The 20,733-nt window shown below is 44.2% G+C and overlaps 2 protein-coding genes across 3 annotated transcripts; both read left to right on the top strand.

Moving 5' to 3' along the window:
- The first annotated feature begins 1,713 nt into the window (after positions 1-1,713).
- tcf20 (transcription factor 20) lies at positions 1,714-15,001 on the top strand. 2 transcript variants are annotated; one of them, XM_033971509.2, is made up of 6 exons: positions 1,714-2,257; positions 3,698-11,323; positions 11,404-11,497; positions 11,610-11,673; positions 11,760-11,860; positions 13,782-15,001. In XM_033971509.2, the coding sequence occupies exons 2-6, from the start codon at positions 4,634-4,636 to the stop codon at positions 13,811-13,813; spliced, it is 6,981 nt and encodes a 2,326-aa protein (XP_033827400.1). In that variant the 5' UTR covers positions 1,714-2,257; positions 3,698-4,633; the 3' UTR covers positions 13,814-15,001. The 2 variants fall into 2 exon arrangements, with proteins under 2 accessions (XP_033827400.1, XP_033827401.1); XM_033971510.2 differs by having other exon boundaries at positions 11,610-11,659.
- A 2,402-nt stretch (positions 15,002-17,403) lies between these two features.
- LOC117374630 (germ cell-specific gene 1-like protein) lies at positions 17,404-20,661 on the top strand. The gene is made up of 6 exons (XM_055223762.1): positions 17,404-17,446; positions 18,189-18,485; positions 19,601-19,648; positions 19,717-19,881; positions 19,952-20,063; positions 20,202-20,661. The coding sequence occupies exons 2-6, from the start codon at positions 18,191-18,193 to the stop codon at positions 20,659-20,661; spliced, it is 1,080 nt and encodes a 359-aa protein (XP_055079737.1). The 5' UTR covers positions 17,404-17,446; positions 18,189-18,190.
- Positions 20,662-20,733: the final 72 nt, after the last annotated feature.

Here is a 20,733-nt window from a genome sequence, read left to right on the forward strand (position 1 = left end):
CTGATTGGACGGGCCTCTGTTTGTGTTACAGACGTTTTTATCTCATCTCCAGCCTTTTTACTTCGATCTCAGTATAATTACTAACAATGGCACCAACACCAAACATCTGAGCTTAGATTAAAGCTGCTGTGAAACCACATGTGAAAATCATGCATCACCTAAAATCCATCCAGAGTTAAAGCTCTGTGATGCAGTTGCTATGGCAACTGTGATAGAAATAGACGTGTATCTGCAAAGGAATGAAATGTATTGAACTGTTGTTTAGAAACTCAGAATCCGCCGCTGTGAGTGACAGTGGTCAGTTTACGGTGGCCGTGGTCATGTGTGGTGACTGCAGTTAGCATGTAGCATGTAGCCTGAGGTGTGTTTTTGTGCATATGCTCTGCAGAGCATTGGAGCCGCAGACGGGGCAGAGGCCACATCATTATGATGTGACCTCGTGTGAGCACAAATAAATGTACTGAGACAAGAAAACAAATAAGAGGAGAAGGATCCTGAGCCTCCATTACTCCCTCGCTCCATTGTTGTCATGGCGCCGTGTGTTTGTCGTGTCAAACATGGAAGAAACTGCTCTGAGTTTGAAAAAAACAAACATTATTGCACAGCCTGTTGGAGGCAGGACTCTGCAGGACTGACGTTGCTTTTCTTGCTGCCCACTGGCAACTTCTCAAAGGTCATAAGCCACTTACTGGTCAGTTATTTTCATCAGTCCATAGTTCACAGGACGACGCTACATTCTGAACTGTCCATCGTTTAATCCTGAGGGCGACGTCACAATTCTAGAACTTTTCACATAAATGAAGATTTGTGTTTAAAATCTGTGATGAAACTGTGATATGAAACATAACAACATGTTTCTTAGTTCAATCTGGACATTTTCACCTGCATCACTCCACAGAAACAGAGGCTCTCATTCAAACTAAGAGTCAGGTTTGTGGAGAGGAGAGCCTGCTCACTGTGAGGACTTAGTGTTATAAATACAAACGAAATAAAAACAAAACAAAAAACATGTGACTGTTGTTAAAAGACCTTTAACCCATTAGATTGATGGTCCCAAACACAAACTCATGAGGTGTTTTTGTGCCTTTTCTCTGGATATTTGATTAAAAGTGTGAGTCGTACACAGACCTCTCACCCCACCCCCTCCAACCAAAACAAAGCTGTGTGAGGTAACACGGGTCTAATAGTCCAGTGTGACGTCGTCTGTGTAAAACTGCACATATTTAAGGACTTTTACATGAAATGAAACAGCAGCACATCCACAGACACTGTCCCTTTATGATAATAGACAAAAAGAACAAAGGGCACACACTCAGACTCTTTTATTTTGACTCTGTTTTATTTCTGTGACTGAGACAAATGTTTAAGACAAACTGGAGGAGCTCATCTATGAAATAAAATATCAAAAAAAGGTTAGAAAAGGAGGAAGAATATGCAGAATAAGAAAAAAAAAAGGAAGAATATGAAGAACATGATGGAGAGGGAGGGGTGCAGGAACAAACCACTGTGCATTTACAACAACACACAAGCCACAAAACACACACAACACACACACACAACACAAGAGCAGAGTGCAGGACTGAGATTCAGCTCTGATAAAACAAACTGCGGGAATATGGACGTTTTTTGCGAAGGGCAGCGTGTGTGAGAGAAGAAGAAACACCTCCTGTGTGTGAGAGAGAAACACCTCCACCGAGAGAGGAGGAGAGAGGAGGAGAGAGGAGGAGGAGACACAGAGGAGCAGAGACAGAGGAGCAGAGACAGAGGAGCAAAGCCAGAGGAGCAGGAGCAGAGGAGCAAAGCCAGAGGAGCAGACACAGAGGAGCAAAGAGGAGCAGACACAGAGGAGCATAGAGGAGCAGAGACAGAGGAGCAGAGGAGCAGAGGAGCAGAGGAGGGGGCGGTGGAGCTGTGCGCGGACGGGACCCACACCAGCCTCTGTGATTGTGCTGTGGCTCTGTGTGGCTCTGTGTGGCTCTCTGTGTGGCTCTCTGTGCTTGTGGCTGTGGTTCTCTGTGGCTCTCTGTGGCTCTCTGCTCGTGGCTCATTGTGCTCTGCTCGCATCATTTCTGTCGCTGAGGACAAAAGGAGACACGGGGCTGTGCAGAAAGGCCCGGGCTGGTGTCGTGACGGGCCCCTCGGGCTCGTCTGGACTCTGGGCTGGAGAAAAGCAGAGGAAAAGGACTGAAGCCTGGACTTTCTGCCACAGCGGCGGGATTGAGTCACAAACAGCCTTTGACTGATCCACGGCCTTCAGGTATTTACTGTTAGCTTCAGCTGCGTAATGACTCTTTTGTGCTGTAATTCCATCACATCAGGACAGTTTGCAGTGTGAGATTGTTGGATTATTGGCAAACGCATGAACATAAAGATGTGAATGTGTGAGATGAACATCTGTGCTCAATCTGCTCTGTTCAAGAAGCTAAACGCTCCAGAGGCTAACACCGCTAGCATCGCACTGTTAGCATGTGCTAAAGCTCTGCTCAACAAATAAACACACAATAAACACAAACACACACACACACACACAGGCTCTGGGCTCGTTAAAACAGCACTGTGGAGTATTTCATGTGTAAAACAGGCTCCTGAAGCTCACGGCTAACGTCACAAAGCTAAAGATGCTAACACCCGGAGCAGAGGCTAGTCTCAGGGGCTAGTGCAGTGTGTGTAATTAATGCTTTATACTGTGTTTTATTGTGATGTGTGTGTGCTGTGTGTGCTGTGTGTGATGTACAGCAGCCTGTGTCCATGTCCTGTCTGTGTGATCTCTGCTGTGTAAACTCAGGACACTGCCCCTTTGTTAATCTGTCATAAACATAATGTGTCATTTATTTAGAGGAAACTGGACTGTGCAGTGTTTACATCAAGATTCAACAATTATCAGCTCAAATATGTAATTAATAATTAATTGTTGGAAATGGCCTGTTAAACTTGAGAAAAGCACAAACTGCACTGTTTGTACTGACAAAGTAAATAAACAAACCAGATCATTGTATGAAATGTGCAGAAGAGGCTCAGAGACCAGGTCACTGTCATAGACCTTTTGTTACTCAGCTTTTTATTATAACTAATAATAATAAGATTATAAAATGTCTATGTAATCCCTCAGTCATCCAGGTCTGATCCACAGTAAAATCCAAAGTTAAATCTGTAAATGGACAAAATGTTTTAGAGTGAAGACGTTTCACTGCTCGTCCACGTCTCTTCAGTTCTGGTCAGATTACTGCTGGACACTGCCTTATATCTGTGTGAAGAGAGGAACTAACTACACTGATTTAACTTCAGCTTTTACTAAGGTTATACATATATGTCCTATTGAAATAACTCTTCCCTGCACTTGTTTGCATGTGAAAAAGTGACCTTGAATGCCTCAAACGATCTTTCAACATATCAACTTGATTTATATTCAAGACGCTCTGTGGGCACATATTGCCTTTCTTGTAGAAAGTGCTGAACACAGTGCAGGAAATTTAAAGTATTAATGTCCAAATGCATTACTGTCCAGATAAATGGCCCTGGTAGTTTTGACTCACTTTCCCAAATTGTTTCCTCACCACAACAACTTTGGGTTGAATGATTTGCCATAAATTGATTTTTTTTTTTTTTAATATAGTGAACTCTGTTACTGACTAATACTAAATATACAGTAACAGTAATTAATTTAATGTATTAATTTTAAATGATCTTGTGTTTGCAGAAATGTGAAGCCCACACCATCTACAGGAGGAGGACTTATACATGGAAACACAGAAGAGAGAGAAAAACGGAGCTTGACTGAACTTGAAGTGGAATAAATGGATTACCCCCCTTTGGGAAATTGTTGCTATGGAACCAGGTAGAATTAAATGACATTCAATATCAAAAGGGAGCTAGGACGGCTAAATGCTCAAGACACAGAGAAAGAATCTGGCTGCGCAGTTGGAGAAAGTGAAACTCATGTATATGGACCAAAGACTTCTGCAGTCTAGATGAATGATGCAGAAGAAAGAACAATGAAAATGACAGTTTCTGAAACATAATGACCAAGAAAAATATTTTCTCTCTTAGCATTGTTTCATTCAAGAACTCAAGTCATGGAGTGTTTGCCCCTGGGAATGTTTTGTAGAGAGCTGTGCTTTGACCTGTTGATTCAAGTTCCTTCATTGTATAGCTCACGTGTGTTTGAGTCTGGTCGCGCTAAACCTTCTCATGAAAACATCTAATGGATTGCTTTTATGAACGCTCAGCGATGACACTGAGTCTGACTTTTTGCACAAAATGGTGTTGGAGCAGAATATTGTACAGTCCTAGCAAAGCCTGTACATTTAAAGACATTTAAGTACCACACACAGTGCCAAACCCTGTTCAGGCTGATAATAGTGAAGCTATATTGTTATTTGAGCTACAGAGTGACCAAGTGACAACACCAACACATAATCTATTACCTTTGGACAGACACACGTGCCCCGTCTGCCTTCTGTTCGTCATAGTGATTTGATTCTCCACTTTTCCTGTAAAATTAGTTTTTTACTGCTGGCAGTGCTGGGTTTTATTTATTCTTTTTTTTTTTGGCCACACAAATTCCACTTTTTTAATCCCAGACATTCCTTGCTATAGACTCTTAAAGACTTTATTGCAAACTTGGAAAAGGAAAATGCAGAATTTTTCAAACAGCCCTGCTCCGTCCTCTCTCCCGCCTGGATTTAGTGGGAGGGGTGGGGCAGGGCCTCCCTATCCCTCTCAGCCAGCAGAACCACAGATTTCCCCCAGGATGACAGATGATTATGCAGGGATGCAACAGCAGAATCTGCACAGAGGCCATTCCCATCCTGGTCAAGCCAGCCACATGTTAGCTTACAGCTCCAGGAACAGAGGAGCGGTGGAGCTGCCGCCGGGACACGCCAGCATCCACAGTGGCAACGCTAATAACCCTTACAGGAAGGCTCCCATGGAATATTATTTTTCAGTTGGTGGAAAAGACAGGAGCAGGACAATGGGGATGGGTTTTGGAGCAAGCTTTGGCTACCCCAGTATGGATGGACATATCCCTCACCAGTACAGACCAACTGGATCAGGCTCTACGCCGCCTGTTGGCCTCATGTCCCCTTACCCAGTAGACTATGGCGCCACATCTGGTACAGGTGGAGGCGCAGGAGCTGGCGCTTTCTCGCCTTCACACCAGTACAACATGGCTCAGAACCCTGCAATGCAGTCAGTGCCAAGTTCTCAAATGCAGCACCGCCAGCACGGGCAAACCTTTCCGTCTGTCCATCAACAGCATAGAAATTACCCTCAGTCTGGCCATAGGATGACCCCCCAGTATCCGCAATACTCCCCACAGGGCGGGGGTTCTACCGGGTCATCTGGAATGTACAGCCCCCCTCCACAGAGATATCTTGATGGAGCTGCCACTACCGGATTTGATCCCAAAATCAACAGTTCTCCCAGTGTGACTGCAGCTTCAAACTCTGGTTCAGTTGCTTCTAACAATGTGGGGCCAATGGAGAATGTTCAACAGAGTTACCACGCTTCTAATTATGCTGGATATTCCCCACAGACACATTCACTTCACAAGCAAGCCACACTGCAGCATCGCTCCTCTCAGCACAACTTAGGGGTAGGTTATGACAACTCGCTGAAGATGCAGCACCAAGGCTCATCTTCAGGCACAGTATATGCTAAACATCAGCAGCCCTCGAACCCCAGTATACCTCAAACCACATCGTTAGAATTAGCCAAATCCCCGATGCCTCCTAATGCGCAGCAAACCCAAATGAACCAAAACTTTAGTCCCATATCAAACCCCTCTCCAGCTGCTTCTGCTGTGCACTCTCCCAGTTGTAGCTCATCTCCTTCTCCTTTGATGGGGGTCTCAGAGGCGCACGGAAACCCCTCAGGTCACGGCCCGTCTCATCCTCCCATATCAAACCCTCGTAGCAACCATGGCCACGCCAGATTACTGCAAACTATACCCCAATTAAGCCCCACACCCAACTCCAATAGCAGCATCAGTAGTTGTGGTAGCAGCGGCAGTCACAAAGCTCATAGCAGGACTGGGGTCGGATGCAGTGTCCCTCCAGCAGCTCGCAATAAGATGGGTTTAGGTGGAGGGATTGGACAACAGGAGGAAAACCCCTCTGTCTACTCGTCATCTCATAACAAAATACAAGATTCTAGTTTAAATAGTCTTAATGCCTTGAGTTCCCAAGTTGCCAATTTACCAAACACTGTTCAGCACATGATTCTCACTGACACAGTGCTTTCTCAGAAAAGGGGAAAAGATGAGCTACTGGCTCCATCACAAACAAGGAGCAGAAACGCCAGTGCCACCTCTAGTACAAGTACTATTAAAGATGGCGGTGTGGGTGTAGAAGTTGGTCCTGAGGAAGAGCAGTTTTCTGACGAGGAACATGGGAGGCGGAGACAGATGAGTGGTGCAAGCAGTGGCTCTGAACCAACTCATCCTCCTGCGCCTCAGAGTCAGCAGGCGAGCAATGACCCACAGGCGAAAGACGCAGGGGAATTAGAATCCAAAATAGGAGAGACCGGTGTGAAGCCCCACTCACCTCCTTCATCAATCTCGTGTTCTATTCCTAACAGTGTTTCAGAACATCAGTCTGCCTATAATGAGAATGGAGTTTCTCTCAAGAAAAACACTATTATTATAAATGAGATTATGAAAAATGCAAATGATGGTCTGGAGAAAAAGCAGAAACTGAGTGGCCAAAATGTAGACATCAAAACACAAAATAGCCTGGACAAAGAAAGTAAACCGCACGCCACATCCAGATTACAGAATAGTGAGAGAGAAGAAAAGCACACGTTGGAGGAGCAGCAAAGTGCTGGCGGTGTAGGGGTTATTGTGTCGGCTCGGTCTGAAGCCAGTCTAAATGAAAAGAACAAACCAGAAACCATTGAAGAGAAACAGCCACGCTCACGGGACTCCAGCAACCATAATGGAGAAGAAGGTGTAGATTTGAGTCTTTCCTCCCATCAGAGATCACATTTAGGACTGCCTCAAAACCTGTCCCAGACTGGACCACAAAAATATGGCTACCCTGAATCAACATATGGCTCAGATTTGTCAATGAAGAACAGGGGCAGAGCGGGCCTAGGGGGTGTAATAGAATCAAATTCCAAATATGCAGGGTACCAGCAATCACAGGCTAGTTCTGTTGCAGAGTCGACAGTGAAGAGAGGACGAGGGCCCACAGCCGCTCAAGGAGATAACGCACAAATGCAGCAATTTCCAAGTCTGTTGCAGGAGGTACTTCAGGGTTATAACTTAGACCGACGTTATGGGAGACCAGAACAAGCGTACCCTGCCAATCTACAACATCAGTTTCCAAACAGACACCCATATGAAAGTATGCAGATGCAAAGTGATGTAAATAATGCTCTATTAGGTAGTTCTGAAAAAAACCTACATCCAAAACAGAGAAATGCTCATGAATCTGATTTTGCTGCAGAGGCTTCTGTAAAGTTAGAATCCTCTGGTGCAAAATGTTCTCAAAAAACTGAAAAAAATGAAATGGGTGTGTCCAAAAGTACTTTACCACACGCTGCAGATGCTCAACAACCACCACCAAAACACATAAACTTAGCAGACTACTCTCTTCCACAGAGAAAAGCGCTCTCTCATATATCTGCTCACTCCTCTGCTGTACAGGAGCTGCTTTTACAAGAGCCCGAGCCCCTCACAGGCAGCAGTGGGCAGAGTGAGGCTCAAAAACCATCCGGCTCTGTATTAGCTCCATCAGAGCGGCGATCCGTCATCTGTGATATGTCGCCCAACAGACGCAGCACACCAGAGAGGGACAGGGAAAGTGACAGAGAACGGGAGAAAAGTCAATGTGGAGCTTCTGTAATTCAACAGCCATTTTCCTTTCCAGCAGCTGCCAATGATGTGAGTAAAAAGGACAGTGGAGAGAAACTAGTAGCAAAAGTGGAGGCTGCGCCTAAAGAGGCAGATACAGGAAATTTCCTACCTATTCACCACACTGACCTGTCCAGGCGAGGAAATGTGGACGCACCTCCTGTGCCCTCACAAGCTCTCAGCACTAATCCTTTATCCTCTCCATCAAGACACCAGTCCTATTTACGAGGGATGGATTTATCAACTGGAAATGCCAGCAGTACTTTTCACGGATATACGTTTGGAGACATGAGAGAAGGCATGATGCCACGCAGCGCACCCCATTTTCCTTCTCATCATCCTTATCATAATTTATCTGGACAGAGCCAATCCGCCAATAAACTGATGTACCCCCCTCACCCACGCGCCCCACTTCAACTGCCACAAGACATGAATGACTGGTTCAAGGCAATGAGCAGGACACCTAAGGATGTAATGATGCAGCCTGGCCTGTCTCCAGGAAGACAAAAGGTTAGCCAGTCAGAGCAGAGACAGAGAATGATGTCACACACTGACATGGCTAGTGATAGATCATCAATGCAGAGCTCTTTCTACGATATAAAAATGTGGGAGGCGACCCACTCGGGGAGAGATGGAGAGGCCTTTTACAGAACTCAGCCCCCTCCCCTCGCTCCCCCTCCCCCACCTGTAGCTTCACATAACCCTGTTCCTCCAGAAATAACTCCAGTTTCCAATGCTGCAGAATTCAGTGCTTCAAGAGGCCCCACTGAGGAAACAAAACATCCTTGTCCAAATCCTGTGATCAGCACAGCTAAGCTATCAGCCGACATACACTCCCCCCCTCCCCAGACACAACGGCAAATTAAAGCTGGTGCTTCTGGAGACACAAATCCACTCATGCTGAGACGAAGAGTTCGCTCATTTATTTCACCCATTCCAGCCAAAAGGCAACTCCAGGATACACCCCAGCAGAGGGCAGCCACCGCTAACTCACATCACTCCCCAGGGGCACACTCAGAAACCAGTCATCACAATGAAGATGACTCATCCAGTTCAGAAATCTCATGTCCCAGGCTGTCTTCTCCTCTTTCCAGAGACACCTATTCACAAGCTTTGTCTCCGTCAAACAGTAACACTAAAGTCACACCTCCCAGGAAGGGGCGAGGGTTAAAGCTAGAGGCAATTGTGCAGAAAATCACACCAAATATTAAAAAGCCAGCTGCCCATACTGATGAGGAGCCAAATCATTACGCTAGCTTTTCACACCCAAATGAAATGCAACCATTAAATGATATACAGAACCAGGATTTGACCCATTTTCCTAAGGTTGCAGGAAGAGATGATGGATACATGGATGAAAGTCACACATTAAATGACATGATTCCTTTTCAAAGAGTTGATGAAGCTGGGCCACTAGCCCCATCCGCTTACAAACCTGATCCTCGACAGACGTCTCAAACAATGAAACAAAAAGACTTTGACTTTGGAATCCCAGCATCAGCCGCTGGGGACAAAGAGGATTTTGCTTTGCTTGGACCTTTACCTCCACCGCCTCCACTGCCAAGGCCAGTTCAAGGTTCACCGCCGCCATCTTCTTCTGCACTTTCAGACATCCAGCACTTCACCAATACTTACCAACAGCTCGAAACTAGACGTGGAGAGCAGTCTGCTGCAAACCTACTTCGACAGAAACTTCAGGAGTCTGGCATGGGGTTTGACGATTATCCTGGCAGTGACTATTATGGAACCACCCCCCCACAAGGACACATGCTGAGCAGACAACATCAGATGTCCTCTTCTAGGTCCAGTCTGTCGCCACAGGATTTGAAACCACAAGATAATTTGGTGCCAAAAGGCTATTTCCCTTCTGGCAAAAAGAAAGGCAGGCCTGTGGGGAGCGTGAATAAACAGAAACGAGCTCAAAACCAAGGCCAGACTTTATCACAGACTCCATCTCAAGCTCAGCCGGCAGCTCTCCTCGCTCCTCCGGCCCTGTCTACTGTATCTACACCTGTGACAATGACACCCCAACCGGCACAAAGCATCTGCAGCCCCGAGTCTGGAGCTCCTCCACTGCTGGAAAACAAAAACGCTACCCCCCCTCCACTGGCCCCTCCAATTCTGACACAGGTGCCCAAGGTCGACATGGAGAGTGAGGACACGCAGCCAGAGCTCGAGGTCAAGCCTGTGCGGCGAAGACGCAGAGGTGTGAAGGATGAAGATGAGCCTTTTGAGGCAGGAGGAAAACAGCGGAGGAGAAGGAGGGGAGCAGCAGCTATGCCACCATCACTGGCCAAAGATGACCCTGATGTACCTTTAAATGCTGGCAGGGGCCTTACTAACCGAGCGTGTTTGGATCCAAACAGGAAGGGGCCCTTTGTTCCACACATTCATGTAGAGAATAAGGTCCCTGAGATTGGAGCAGTGTGCACTATAATAAATGCAGAAGAGGACAAGATGAAAGGAGAACGGAGTGCCGTTGGAGGGAAGGCCAGCAGCAGTGGAATTGATTCTCTCCTGACTTCGGCTCTTTCTTCTCAGTTATCTCGGAGAGACAGAGAATCGGAAAAAAGGGAGACAGATGAGGTGGAAACAACTCTTCAGTCGGGCAAAGCACTTCCTTCATCTGGTTATGTTGTTTCAGGGCCTGTGATTACAGAGACCAATCACTCAGGCCGCCTGCTCTGCTGCCTCTGTCAGAAATGGGCAAACTATAAGAATCTCGGAGATCTCTATGGGCCTTACTATCCGGCTGAATATGTTACAAAACTCCCCAAGAATCAGCCCCAGGTTCGACAGTGTCAAACGGCCGCTGGCGCAAACAAAATAGGACCAAACTCAGAAACCAGCTCAAATGCTCTCAGCGCGATCGAAGACTTATCGACAAAAGATGTTGTACCTTATGCCAAACCTTCAAACTACAGTGACTACCCGCTCAGCCTGGACTCGTATCTGAGCCACACCGTTCAACCTGCTTTCCCAGCCCCACAGGAGGAAATGATGCACATTACGGAGAGATTCAGCAGCACTTCTCCCTTCCTCTCCTCCAGCACCAACAAACCCTCCCGTCTAAGCTGGGACATGAATCTCGACATCATGCATATTCCCGAACTCAAGAGGGAGCCGGACATTGAAAACGACCAACAGAAGCCGGCAGAGGAAACTCAGCTGCGCCCTCAGCATAGAAAACTCACCTCACACCCCCGCTTTAAACGAAGGCATAAGTCCAGCGAGAAGAACCCGAGGATGGTGCCGTCGAACAGCAAGGCCTCCCTGCCCTTCCAGCCTCCTCCTCCTGCTTTAGACTCTCTGGGTCCCCTGGCTCAGCTCGCTCAGCTCCCTCAGATGCCCATGGACCCAGAGGAGCTGTGGGTGCATGAAGCATGTATTATTTGGACCAGTGGGGTGTATCTTGTCAATGGAAAACTGTATGGCCTGCAGGAAGCGCTAGATGGAGCCAGAGAAACTGTGAGTTAACTTTGACCTAGTGAGCTTCGTTTTTGTCACATGAGTTGTCTGTGACCTGTGTTTGTTTGTTTTTTCCTTAGTGTTGTTCCTTCTGTGACATGGTTGGCTCAACACTGGGCTGCTACAGTAAAGGCTGTACACTCCGTTATCACTACCTATGTGCGATTGAAGCAGGTGAGCAGAGATCGTACACGTATATGTCAGAGATGCACAATAACAGAAACGCGACAACCTAATCTATAAACCGTGTGTATTAATATTAACCAACTAACCTTTGTCCATCCAGACTGCTCTCTGAATGAAGACAATTTCTCACTGCGGTGTCCGAAGCACAAGGTAAAGAAAGAGAGGTTGGTCACTTTTCTTTTTAGTGATTTAAGTCTAAATCCATTGACAGCGTTTCACTAATGAGTGTGGCTGATTTATTTTCCTGCAGTTTACCCCGAGCATCCGGCCATTCAAGTCTGTATACCTGGAGCAGTCAGAAAGAGGCTGAGAGACCCAGAGAGGAAAGTGATCAATTTGAGTATGGGAACTGTAAGTTTTAAAAAAAGAAGTCATTTATTATGCTATTAGACATAGACTGTTACGTGCAGCGTCTGTTCTACGCTCCATCATTGGCAGATATTTGTTTGAACTCACCACCTGACGAAAGGAAATACATAAAGCTTTATCTGAACACTTAAGTGCAAAGAGGAGACGGCGCTACGCTTGACTACGCAGCGCTGAATGACATAAACGTAGCTTTAAAAAGGGTTTTGTGTTAAGATAAAGCAGTGCACAGTGACTGAGTTTGGTCAACCTCTAAATTTAATGAGCAAAATGTATAAAAGTATAATAATAACACATAAATTTTACTGCATTTCTGTTGATTAACTTTGCACATTGTGGTGAAAAATGACTATTGGAGCCGCAGCTGCTCTGATACTGATAAGAAACGTGGCTACAAAACTGCGCCTGAACAGCTTCCATCAACCACAATCGATCGTTCGCACATCACATTCATAAAAAACACCGTTACAAACAACATTTATAAGTGATTTAGATGGATCTTGATCTTTAACATAACGTGTACGCTGCATAAAACTCTTAATCAGCTTTGAAAAGGAATAAAAATGCACCGATTGTTAGTAGAAATGTAAATATCTCTTATCAAGGTCAGTCTGATGTCTGCTCTGTAAAGTGTACTCCTCACAGTGTGTCCTTAGGTGTGTGTCTCTGTGTTTTAGTGAAATCTGTCTTGCTGCAGCACACAGTGAATTGGTTCGATCAGCTCTGACAAATGTTCATCTGTTTCATTGTTTGGTGGAAGGCTGCGTTCTCATTAGTGGTCCTTGGTTAAATGGGCTCTAATTTCAAGGCCTGAGCTGTTTGTGCCTCCTCCGTTAAGAAATTCCAGTTTAATTTCATGCAACAATTGTGCTGCTCCTTCTCTCACCTCGGCAGCTGTGCTTTGACGGTATTTATGCCACTCGTCACGTTCAGCTCAGTCTGTCTGCGAGGAAAATACACTCAGATATTCAGATATAGGTTACAGAATAATAATAACACATAATCTTTGAGAAACATAATTGTATTTCAACCTTTGTATTTCTTTATCGCTTGGACGAATGAGAGAAGTTTGACTGAAGGTGATGAAGTACTAAGACGTCTGTGTGATCCTTCAGGTCTGATCAGAGTAAAAGTAAAAGTAAAATCTGTCAACTGGACAAAAAAGGTTGAAGGAGTGAAGAAGCGAAACATCTTCACTAGGGCTGTGCAAAAATATCAAAATATCGATGTATCATATGTTTTAATTCAGTGATACAGTATCGATATCGTGGGCTGCTGTATCGATGAGTATTTTTTATATATTTTACCAAATTATTCAGTCACGGCTCTACATTTGTGTCTCGTTTAGAGGAAAGAGACTCGTTTCTGCAGAATATTTGACATTTGATTCCCTGTTTTGATGATTAAAATTAGTTTATTTCATATTAACTTTGGTTTAACACAGACTTTTATTCTCACAGTTGTTTTAGTCGATGTGTTTCGCTCCTTCAGAGTCGTTAAACTGCACGTGTCTCTGTAAACGTAAACGTGGAGCTCGTATAAACTGTGGGTGAATAACACACATGGAACAGTCTGATGTGTTTTTATAGTTGGTAAAATGCACAAAACAAAATGCACTTTGTTCTGTTCTTTCATCTTCAATAAATGGAAGCTAAATACAAAAATAAATAAAATGAATATTTATTTTTTTGAGAAAAGCGGTTGATCATCAAGTTCCCCGAAAGTCTTTATTTTTCACTGAATCGTATCGACCTTTTTTGTCCAGTTGACAGATTTTACGTTTGTCTTTTACCCTGAAGCGCTTAGACCTTTTCTCACGTGTCTCATTAATAAAACACATTACTGACCTCAGACTTTTTAGAGTTTAAGACGCTGCTAACCCTCAGTTATTGTGTGTTTTCTTCAGGTTGGTTCGGCCTGCAGATGTGTGACCAGTGAACTGGATTTCAGACTGTTCCAAACAAGAAAAGCATTGGACTGGCACATAGTAAGAGAACAAGGGAATGTACAATTTCTCAACGGGAATCTGAACCATTCACATCTAGGACTGCAAACCACACAACCACTTTTACAAGAATATCTACCCATGCAGGAAAACGGACTTGCAACACTGAGGAAAGGAAAAAAAAAAATTGCGGATCAAAAGTGCAACGAAGAACATTTTTGTAAAGGACACCAACTTGCTCTCTAGGCTTTATTTTTCACAATGCCCTTAAAGCTGTTGTTTATTCTTACCATCTGTATCGTCATGTAAACGTTGCTTTCAAATATTCTCATTACGTCCTGGGACTTTGTTGCACCCAGAAATAGAAAGAAGTATCCTTAAAGATGAGTATTACCTTATATTTGGACGTTTATTTTAGACCTTCTTATCATTTTGTATCCTCATCAGTATTTACTTATTATGATGAAATGGATGTATCTGACTTTTATTTAAATCATTTTTGCATTTTTAAAACGTTCATTCCTGGAGAGGGAGGAGTCTTTTTTTTTTTGGTGTCGATGGAATGTCAGGGTCGAGTTTTGCCACAAAGACATTATTGCCTTGCAGAATGGACATCTGTTGCCTTTCAGAATTCATGTGTACGAATGAGAGGTGAGTGTGTGTGAAACTAAACAAACTGCAAATATGTGGATTTTAAAAGTGTTCTTATTTTTCACCATTGGGATTCCTACGGTACAGATCACAAAAAACACAACGGACGCAACCTTATTTTTTAAGTACAGTTACGAACGAATGGACGGCGCGTTACTACCCGCCGCCTCGGACCGCGCTGATGGCATTAAGATGGACTTATTGACCCGCGGAGGAGCAGATGTTACAAATCGGAGGTTGTGGGACTAAACGTTTAAACACTTGGACGTCTCTTGAAGTGGGTGCGACTTTAATGTATTTGCGAAAACGATTCAAGGAGCGAAACTGATTGGGACTTAACAGAATTCATCCAAAAGAGAATTGCCATAAAACTTCAAAGTGAGTCGTTCATGGTGTTGTCTTTATTATTTTTATTGTTATTCTTGTAAAAAAAAAAAATCTCAAAGAAGACAGTTACACTATCAGACCCATGCTGTATTAGAAACCTGTCAATATGTATATGAATTATGAATACACTTAAAATGCTTCAACTGTGTTTCACGTTTTATTTACTGATGCCAAGTGACGGGTTTTACTTTTGACTGTTTGCTTTTTGTTCTGTAGAGCCAGGAAAACAGGCGACAAGTCAGAGGAAAGTGAAGTGACAGGGAGAAAGAAAGCTGAGGTGGAGAGAGTTGTGTCAGTATGTTATGTGCACTCTACCAGGTGAGCCACAGAGACACCCCAGATCATTCAGTCATGTGGGTCACGTTCTGAAAATAACCCGCAATAGGCAAAATCAGCAAGGTAGATAGCTTTATTTTTACAATTATTCTACTTTTTTTTGCTGTAAAACCCCTCACCACACACTTTATACACTTTTCTCACACAGGCGTTAACATTTCCTCACATTTCTCTCCCGTTTAAACTCTCTCAATGTTTAAACCTTTGTAGATTAAAAAAAAAAAGTACATTATTATCGAACGACTTGGACTTGGGCAGCACTTGAGTTAAGATTTGCCTTTATTTGTCCCACAGTGGGGAAATTCCAGAGTTTATTTGTGACTTTGCCAAATTTAGAGTTGATTTTATCCACTTTTCCTTTAGATTTCTTCTTTATTACTGAAGTGGAAATGATGTCGTCCACTTTTAAACCGGTTTAGCTCGAGATTGAACCTGCGATAGTCGCGTCGTAGACTCGGTTTAGATCTAGTGATGCTCAGAAAGACAAATCTTTACTTTGGTGGAACTTGTGATAAGTTTGAGAACCACTGATATAAACGAATACGTCCAGTTAAAAGGCTGAAAGAAACGGCCATGTTTGAAACGGACAGTAACTTCCACCTGGATTTGGACGGTTTGTGTATTTTTCTAATACAGTGGTCCCTGGTTTATCGCAGGGTTTATGTTCTAAAAATAACCCACAATAGGCGAAATCCGTGAAGTATCAGCTTTATTTTTTACATTATTCTCTCTGTTTTTGTCTGTAAAACCCCTCACCGCACACTTTATACACTTTTCTCACACAGGCGTTAACATTTTCTCACATTTCTCTCTCGTTTAAACTCTCTCAAAGTTCAAACCTTCGTAGGCGTCTTTGTCGGTGCAGAACGTTTCATCGACATTGTGGGTTTTGTCGGGGAGAAAACAAATTGCAAACGTACAGCACTTCAGAGTCACACTGAGATCCAACGTTTATGTAAATTTGTCTGAACACATTCTGTACTGGACAGGAGACACGGCACGGAGGAGACTGATGGACAATGGTCTACAGTCCAACAGCCAATCAGGACGCACGACACAATGGTCTACAGTCCAACAGCCAATCAGGACGCACGACACAATGGTCTACAGTCCAACAGCCAATCAGGACGCACGACACAATGCACGTTCATACACTGTAAAAAAAACAAAAAACATGTAAAATTGAGGTTATGAGGAGCAAATCACAATGTGCAAATGAACTAGACTCGTTTATATTTACAATTCAATTCCCTGGCGCATTATTATCATTATTATCAGTACTTATTTTTGTAGAACTTGCGTCTTCTGAGGATTTGCGTTCGGTTTAACTTCATTCCGAGCAGAGCAGGGCGATGCAACGATAAAAACATAACTGTGATTTGTTTTTTGTGGCGTTTTGATGTTTCCATGAGTTTGTTTTTTTGTTTAATCGGCCTTTTCGCTCAGTCACTTCTCAGTCATTTCTGTCCTTTTTGTTCAGCCTCCACCTCCGCTCTGAAGAGTGACAGGTGGATGTAACCAATCACAGCCAAGTATGGATCTGAAAAAGAAGCAGGCTTTAGTCGCATCGTGAAATACTGTAAACAAACTAAGAGTACATGAAGTGTAATAAAATCAAAAGTGTGATTTAGTCATAATTGGCACATGGAATATTTGGTGCTTGGATTCACTAATTCCCCAAAACTTGTGCATTTCTTGTAGTAATTATCATTATTTATTTTTTTATTGAAGACTTTTAACATAATAAGTGAAAGCCTTGTCTTTTGTAGAGTTAATATTAAATCCTTGAATACTTTTGAGCGGTGAAGTTTGTACAAAAGGACTGTCCTCGTAGTTTCACAAACACGTTCTAGAAATTTGATCAAAAACCTTCAGCACTTTAAAAAAAAAAAAGAAAAAGACTGAGCCAAACCAATCAGTTCTGTTCATTCAGTTCCAAGGTTTGTAGTCCATTTCTACACATTAATATTTAAGATTTCTGAGGATGTAAATGGGAGCGAGAGGGCAAAGGTGAGCGGACTCGAGTCGGATGAAAATGAAAGCAGATGGAAGTAACGTGTCTGTTTTGGATTTACACAGATTAAAGCGTGTGTTTGCGTGAGCGTATGTGAAATACTCTGAGCATTTTCACACGCCGGTAGAGTTCACCGTGTCTCCGTCCTGCGCTGATGCCGGGAGAGGAGCGAGCCAAGGAGGCGTTCACCTCCGCTTCGACAGGGACATAAAGTGGGCCACACGCCGCACTAAATTAGGTGAGTGCTTCTCATTTCTTGCTCTGATTGAATGCATTGCTTGACGTCAATTGCGAGGCTCGCAGCTTTGAGCGTGTGTCTCCTGGAGAGGTTCCATGGCGACTTTTTTTGTTCTTGATTTAGCCGTGCTGCTGCCTTCTCTCTAATTACCCGCAGTGTGCTGATTCTCCCACTCTGCTCACTGTCTGAAGGTGATTAGTCATGTAAAACCATTGGCTCCCTGCACCTTTTCTTTAAACACCTCGCTAATCAGAGAAGGCAGTCGAGCAGAAACACTTTGCCTTGGAAACCACTTACGGCTGCTTGTATTTTTAGGCAAACAGAAGAATAAAAGAAAGCTGAATGCTAAAGTTTAACAAGTGTCTTTCAAGTTTAGAGTTTTCAAAAAAGAATCAGACTAATATTCAACAGTGTTCAGTAGCTGTTTTTTATTTTTTTGAACTCAGACTAATGGAATGAAGTGTTTTATTTACCTTTTACTGTTTTTATTACAATTCTGAGTGATATTTAGAAGCAAACATCCATATCTTCAGTAGTAAAATAAAGAATAAAGAACAAAATCAATCAACAAATTACTCTAAAGCGTAACAGATTTGTCAAAATAAATAAGAGGAGAGTTAGAGACATTTACTACAGTTGTGACCTTTACGTAAAACACCTTATTTTTCTCAAATGTGATGCTCAAAAATGAAAGAAATGACAGATTATTAGAGGATGGGTGTGTAAACGTGTGCTTGTTCAGGCATGGCGTTCCTGCAGCAGATGCGCTCCCCTCGTCTGTCCTTCCTGCAGACCCTCGTGTCCCTGTTCCTCGGGACGCTGGCTCTGCTCTCGTCGTACTGGTGTGTGGGCAAACAGAAGGTGCCCAAGCCGCTCTGCTCTCCGACCAAACACAGCAACTGCATCCCCGTCCCAGGGCTGACGGACGACTCCAACGTCCAGTTCTCGTGGGAGACGGGGGACGATCGGTTTGTGTTCCCCGTGTTCCACACCGGCCTGTTCATGACGTGTGAGGAGAACATCTACACGGACGAATGGGGTGAGCTGCTCCGTTTAAGCACATTTTAAAACAATGTTAGTCATTTTTTTTATTAACCTCGGTTCATTCTGATTCATTAGAGACGAGTAACAGCACTGAACTTTATATTTATTTCAACTTCAGCTTCAATTTGAGTAAAAGAAAATCTATATCTTTATTTTTGCAGTATTACAATTGATGTTTTTTTCATTTTAACTCACATTTGCTTAAAAATATACAATATCTCTCTATGTTTCTGTGCTTATCCGCATGATTCTAAGGGATTTTCATGAACCCCACCCTCCTCCACCCTCCTCCACCCTTTAATAACGTGACCAATATCCTCAAGGTGACACGAGGATCCACAGTTTGAGGAAGTGAGGCCAGTGGGTGGACAGTGAAGTAGGTCAGAGGACAGTGCCGTAAGCTCCAGGTGTTTTAATATGTGTGAATGTGACGTGTTTGTGTCTGAGGCAAAGAGGATTTTCTGCACCTTTGTGCTCAGCCTCAGAGATTAAAATTTTAGACAACATGACTCAATTATGGATTAGAAAGAGGCGAGAGAAAGGTTAATAGGATTCACAAACATGCTCTCACCTCATTTTCACATTATTGGAAACAGATTGTATGATATAATTAGAATTAACTTATGATGTTTTAAAGGGTTGGACTCTGCTGTGGGGCCCCAGAAGCTGCAGGGGCCCCTACACAGCCAGAACATAAAAACAGTTTAAATTCAAATCAGACTAACATGGTTTTGTTTGCATTTACTTGTTTGTTTCTCATCACTCTACGATCAGTTATTTGTCCATAAAGTGAAAGTATTTCATATTAATCTGAGTAGTGTTAAATCTGACCCGGGGCCCCTGGGGTCACTGATAATGGGACTGTGGAAAAATGGACCTTGAAATGAGTTTGTGACATTTAGATTTCCTCCACAGCAAGAACAAGTCCTCCGTTCTTAAATATCATCTGCTGTTAGAAGAATCAATGCTCCCACTAAAGTCTGATGTTTATTTATTTTTTTAAGTCACAGAGAACTTGACTGAGGCAGATTAAACTCTTATTACTTATTTATTATTTATTTGTATTATTTGATACATTCTTCTCTAATCTTCACTAAACTGTCTTTTCAGAGGAGAAGTGCAGAGGACTGTATGCACTGACGCCCGGTTCAGAAAAAGGTACATTTTGCTGCTCCTGTGGCGTGTAGAGTGTGTTGTTGCTGTGTTGTTGTGTGTTGTGTGTGCAGCCATGATGTGGCTGTATCTGACCTTGGAGGTGATGTACATCAGTCTGCTGCTGCTCAGCTGTCTGCTGCTGTCTGCACAGCTGTGCATGGGGGCCTTTTTCCCCTCCACACAGCGCTGGGGCCAGCTCCTTAATGCATTCGCTGCAGTTTTCACTGTACTTGGAGGTATGACCTGAGTTATGTCAGCGTCGCTCTTGTACTTCTGTTGACCTTGATGTGTCTGTGCTGGTCTCAGGTCTGCTGGGCATGGTGGGCCACATGATGTTCATGCAGGTGTTTCAGACCACAGCTTCAATGGGACCAGAGGACTTCAAACCTCACAGTTATGGATACTCCTGGGCGTTCTAGTAAGTTCTGTGACACACACCGGTCCAGGCGTGTTACATTAGATGATCTTGACCGCTCGGCCTGTCTGACTCATTTTGGCTATTTCTGTATAACAAATGGTGCCGTGGCGTGTCCCTCCCGTCCCCGTGCGTCCTCAGCGTGGCGTGGTTGGCCTTCACCGTGTGCATGTCGGCCGGTGTGTCCACTCTCAACAACTACACCAAGAAGGTCATTATGGTGGGGCCCCGGCGCATGTCCAGCCTTAACGCCTGCAGCTTCAACTTTGTGGGACTGCCTCCGCCCGCCCCTTTATACACCGCCCCCCCTGTGAGCCTGGCCTGTCCCCCGTCTCCCCCGCGTCTCTCTCACCTGTCCCCGTACTATGAGCCTCCTGCCTCGGCTCCTCCGCCCGCCGCCTCCGCTCTCAGGCAAACACATTCACCTCACCTACACCACTCGCTGTCCTTCCCTCCTCCTCCGTCACAGACCGCCCCCGCGTCCCCTCGTCACCGCCTGTCTCTGCCCTCGCCCGCCCTGTCTGTGTCTGTGCACCTGCCACATTTTGAACATCGGGATATCTGTCCTGGGTATGAAGACGACGACTACAGCCCACTTTAATCTAAACGTTTCCTCTAAACGATGATGCAGCTGTACAAAAGTAATACACTCTGGAAAATGTAAGACCCCCAC

The sequence above is a fragment of the Periophthalmus magnuspinnatus genome, chromosome 8, assembly GCF_009829125.3.
Source record: "Periophthalmus magnuspinnatus isolate fPerMag1 chromosome 8, fPerMag1.2.pri, whole genome shotgun sequence".
NCBI lineage: Eukaryota > Metazoa > Chordata > Actinopteri > Gobiiformes > Gobiidae > Periophthalmus > Periophthalmus magnuspinnatus.

What these genes read in the sequence shown, in the direction of transcription:
- LOC117374630 (XM_055223762.1), top strand. Translation starts at nt 18,191, where the DNA reads ATGGCGTTCCTGCAGCAGATGCGCTCCCCTCGTCTGTCCTTCCTGCAG. An exon ending in GACGCCCGGTTCAGAAAAAG is followed by an intron (nt 19,649 to 19,716) that starts GTACATTTTGCT and finishes TTGTGTGTGCAG; the next exon opens with CCATGATGTGGCTGTATCTG. An exon ending in GGATACTCCTGGGCGTTCTA is followed by an intron (nt 20,064 to 20,201) that starts GTAAGTTCTGTG and finishes GTGCGTCCTCAG; the next exon opens with CGTGGCGTGGTTGGCCTTCA.
- tcf20 (XM_033971509.2), top strand. Translation starts at nt 4,634, where the DNA reads ATGCAGAATTTTTCAAACAGCCCTGCTCCGTCCTCTCTCCCGCCTGGA. An exon ending in CACAAGGTAAAGAAAGAGAG is followed by an intron (nt 11,674 to 11,759) that starts GTTGGTCACTTT and finishes ATTTTCCTGCAG; the next exon opens with TTTACCCCGAGCATCCGGCC. An exon ending in TCAATTTGAGTATGGGAACT is followed by an intron (nt 11,861 to 13,781) that starts GTAAGTTTTAAA and finishes TGTTTTCTTCAG; the next exon opens with GTTGGTTCGGCCTGCAGATG.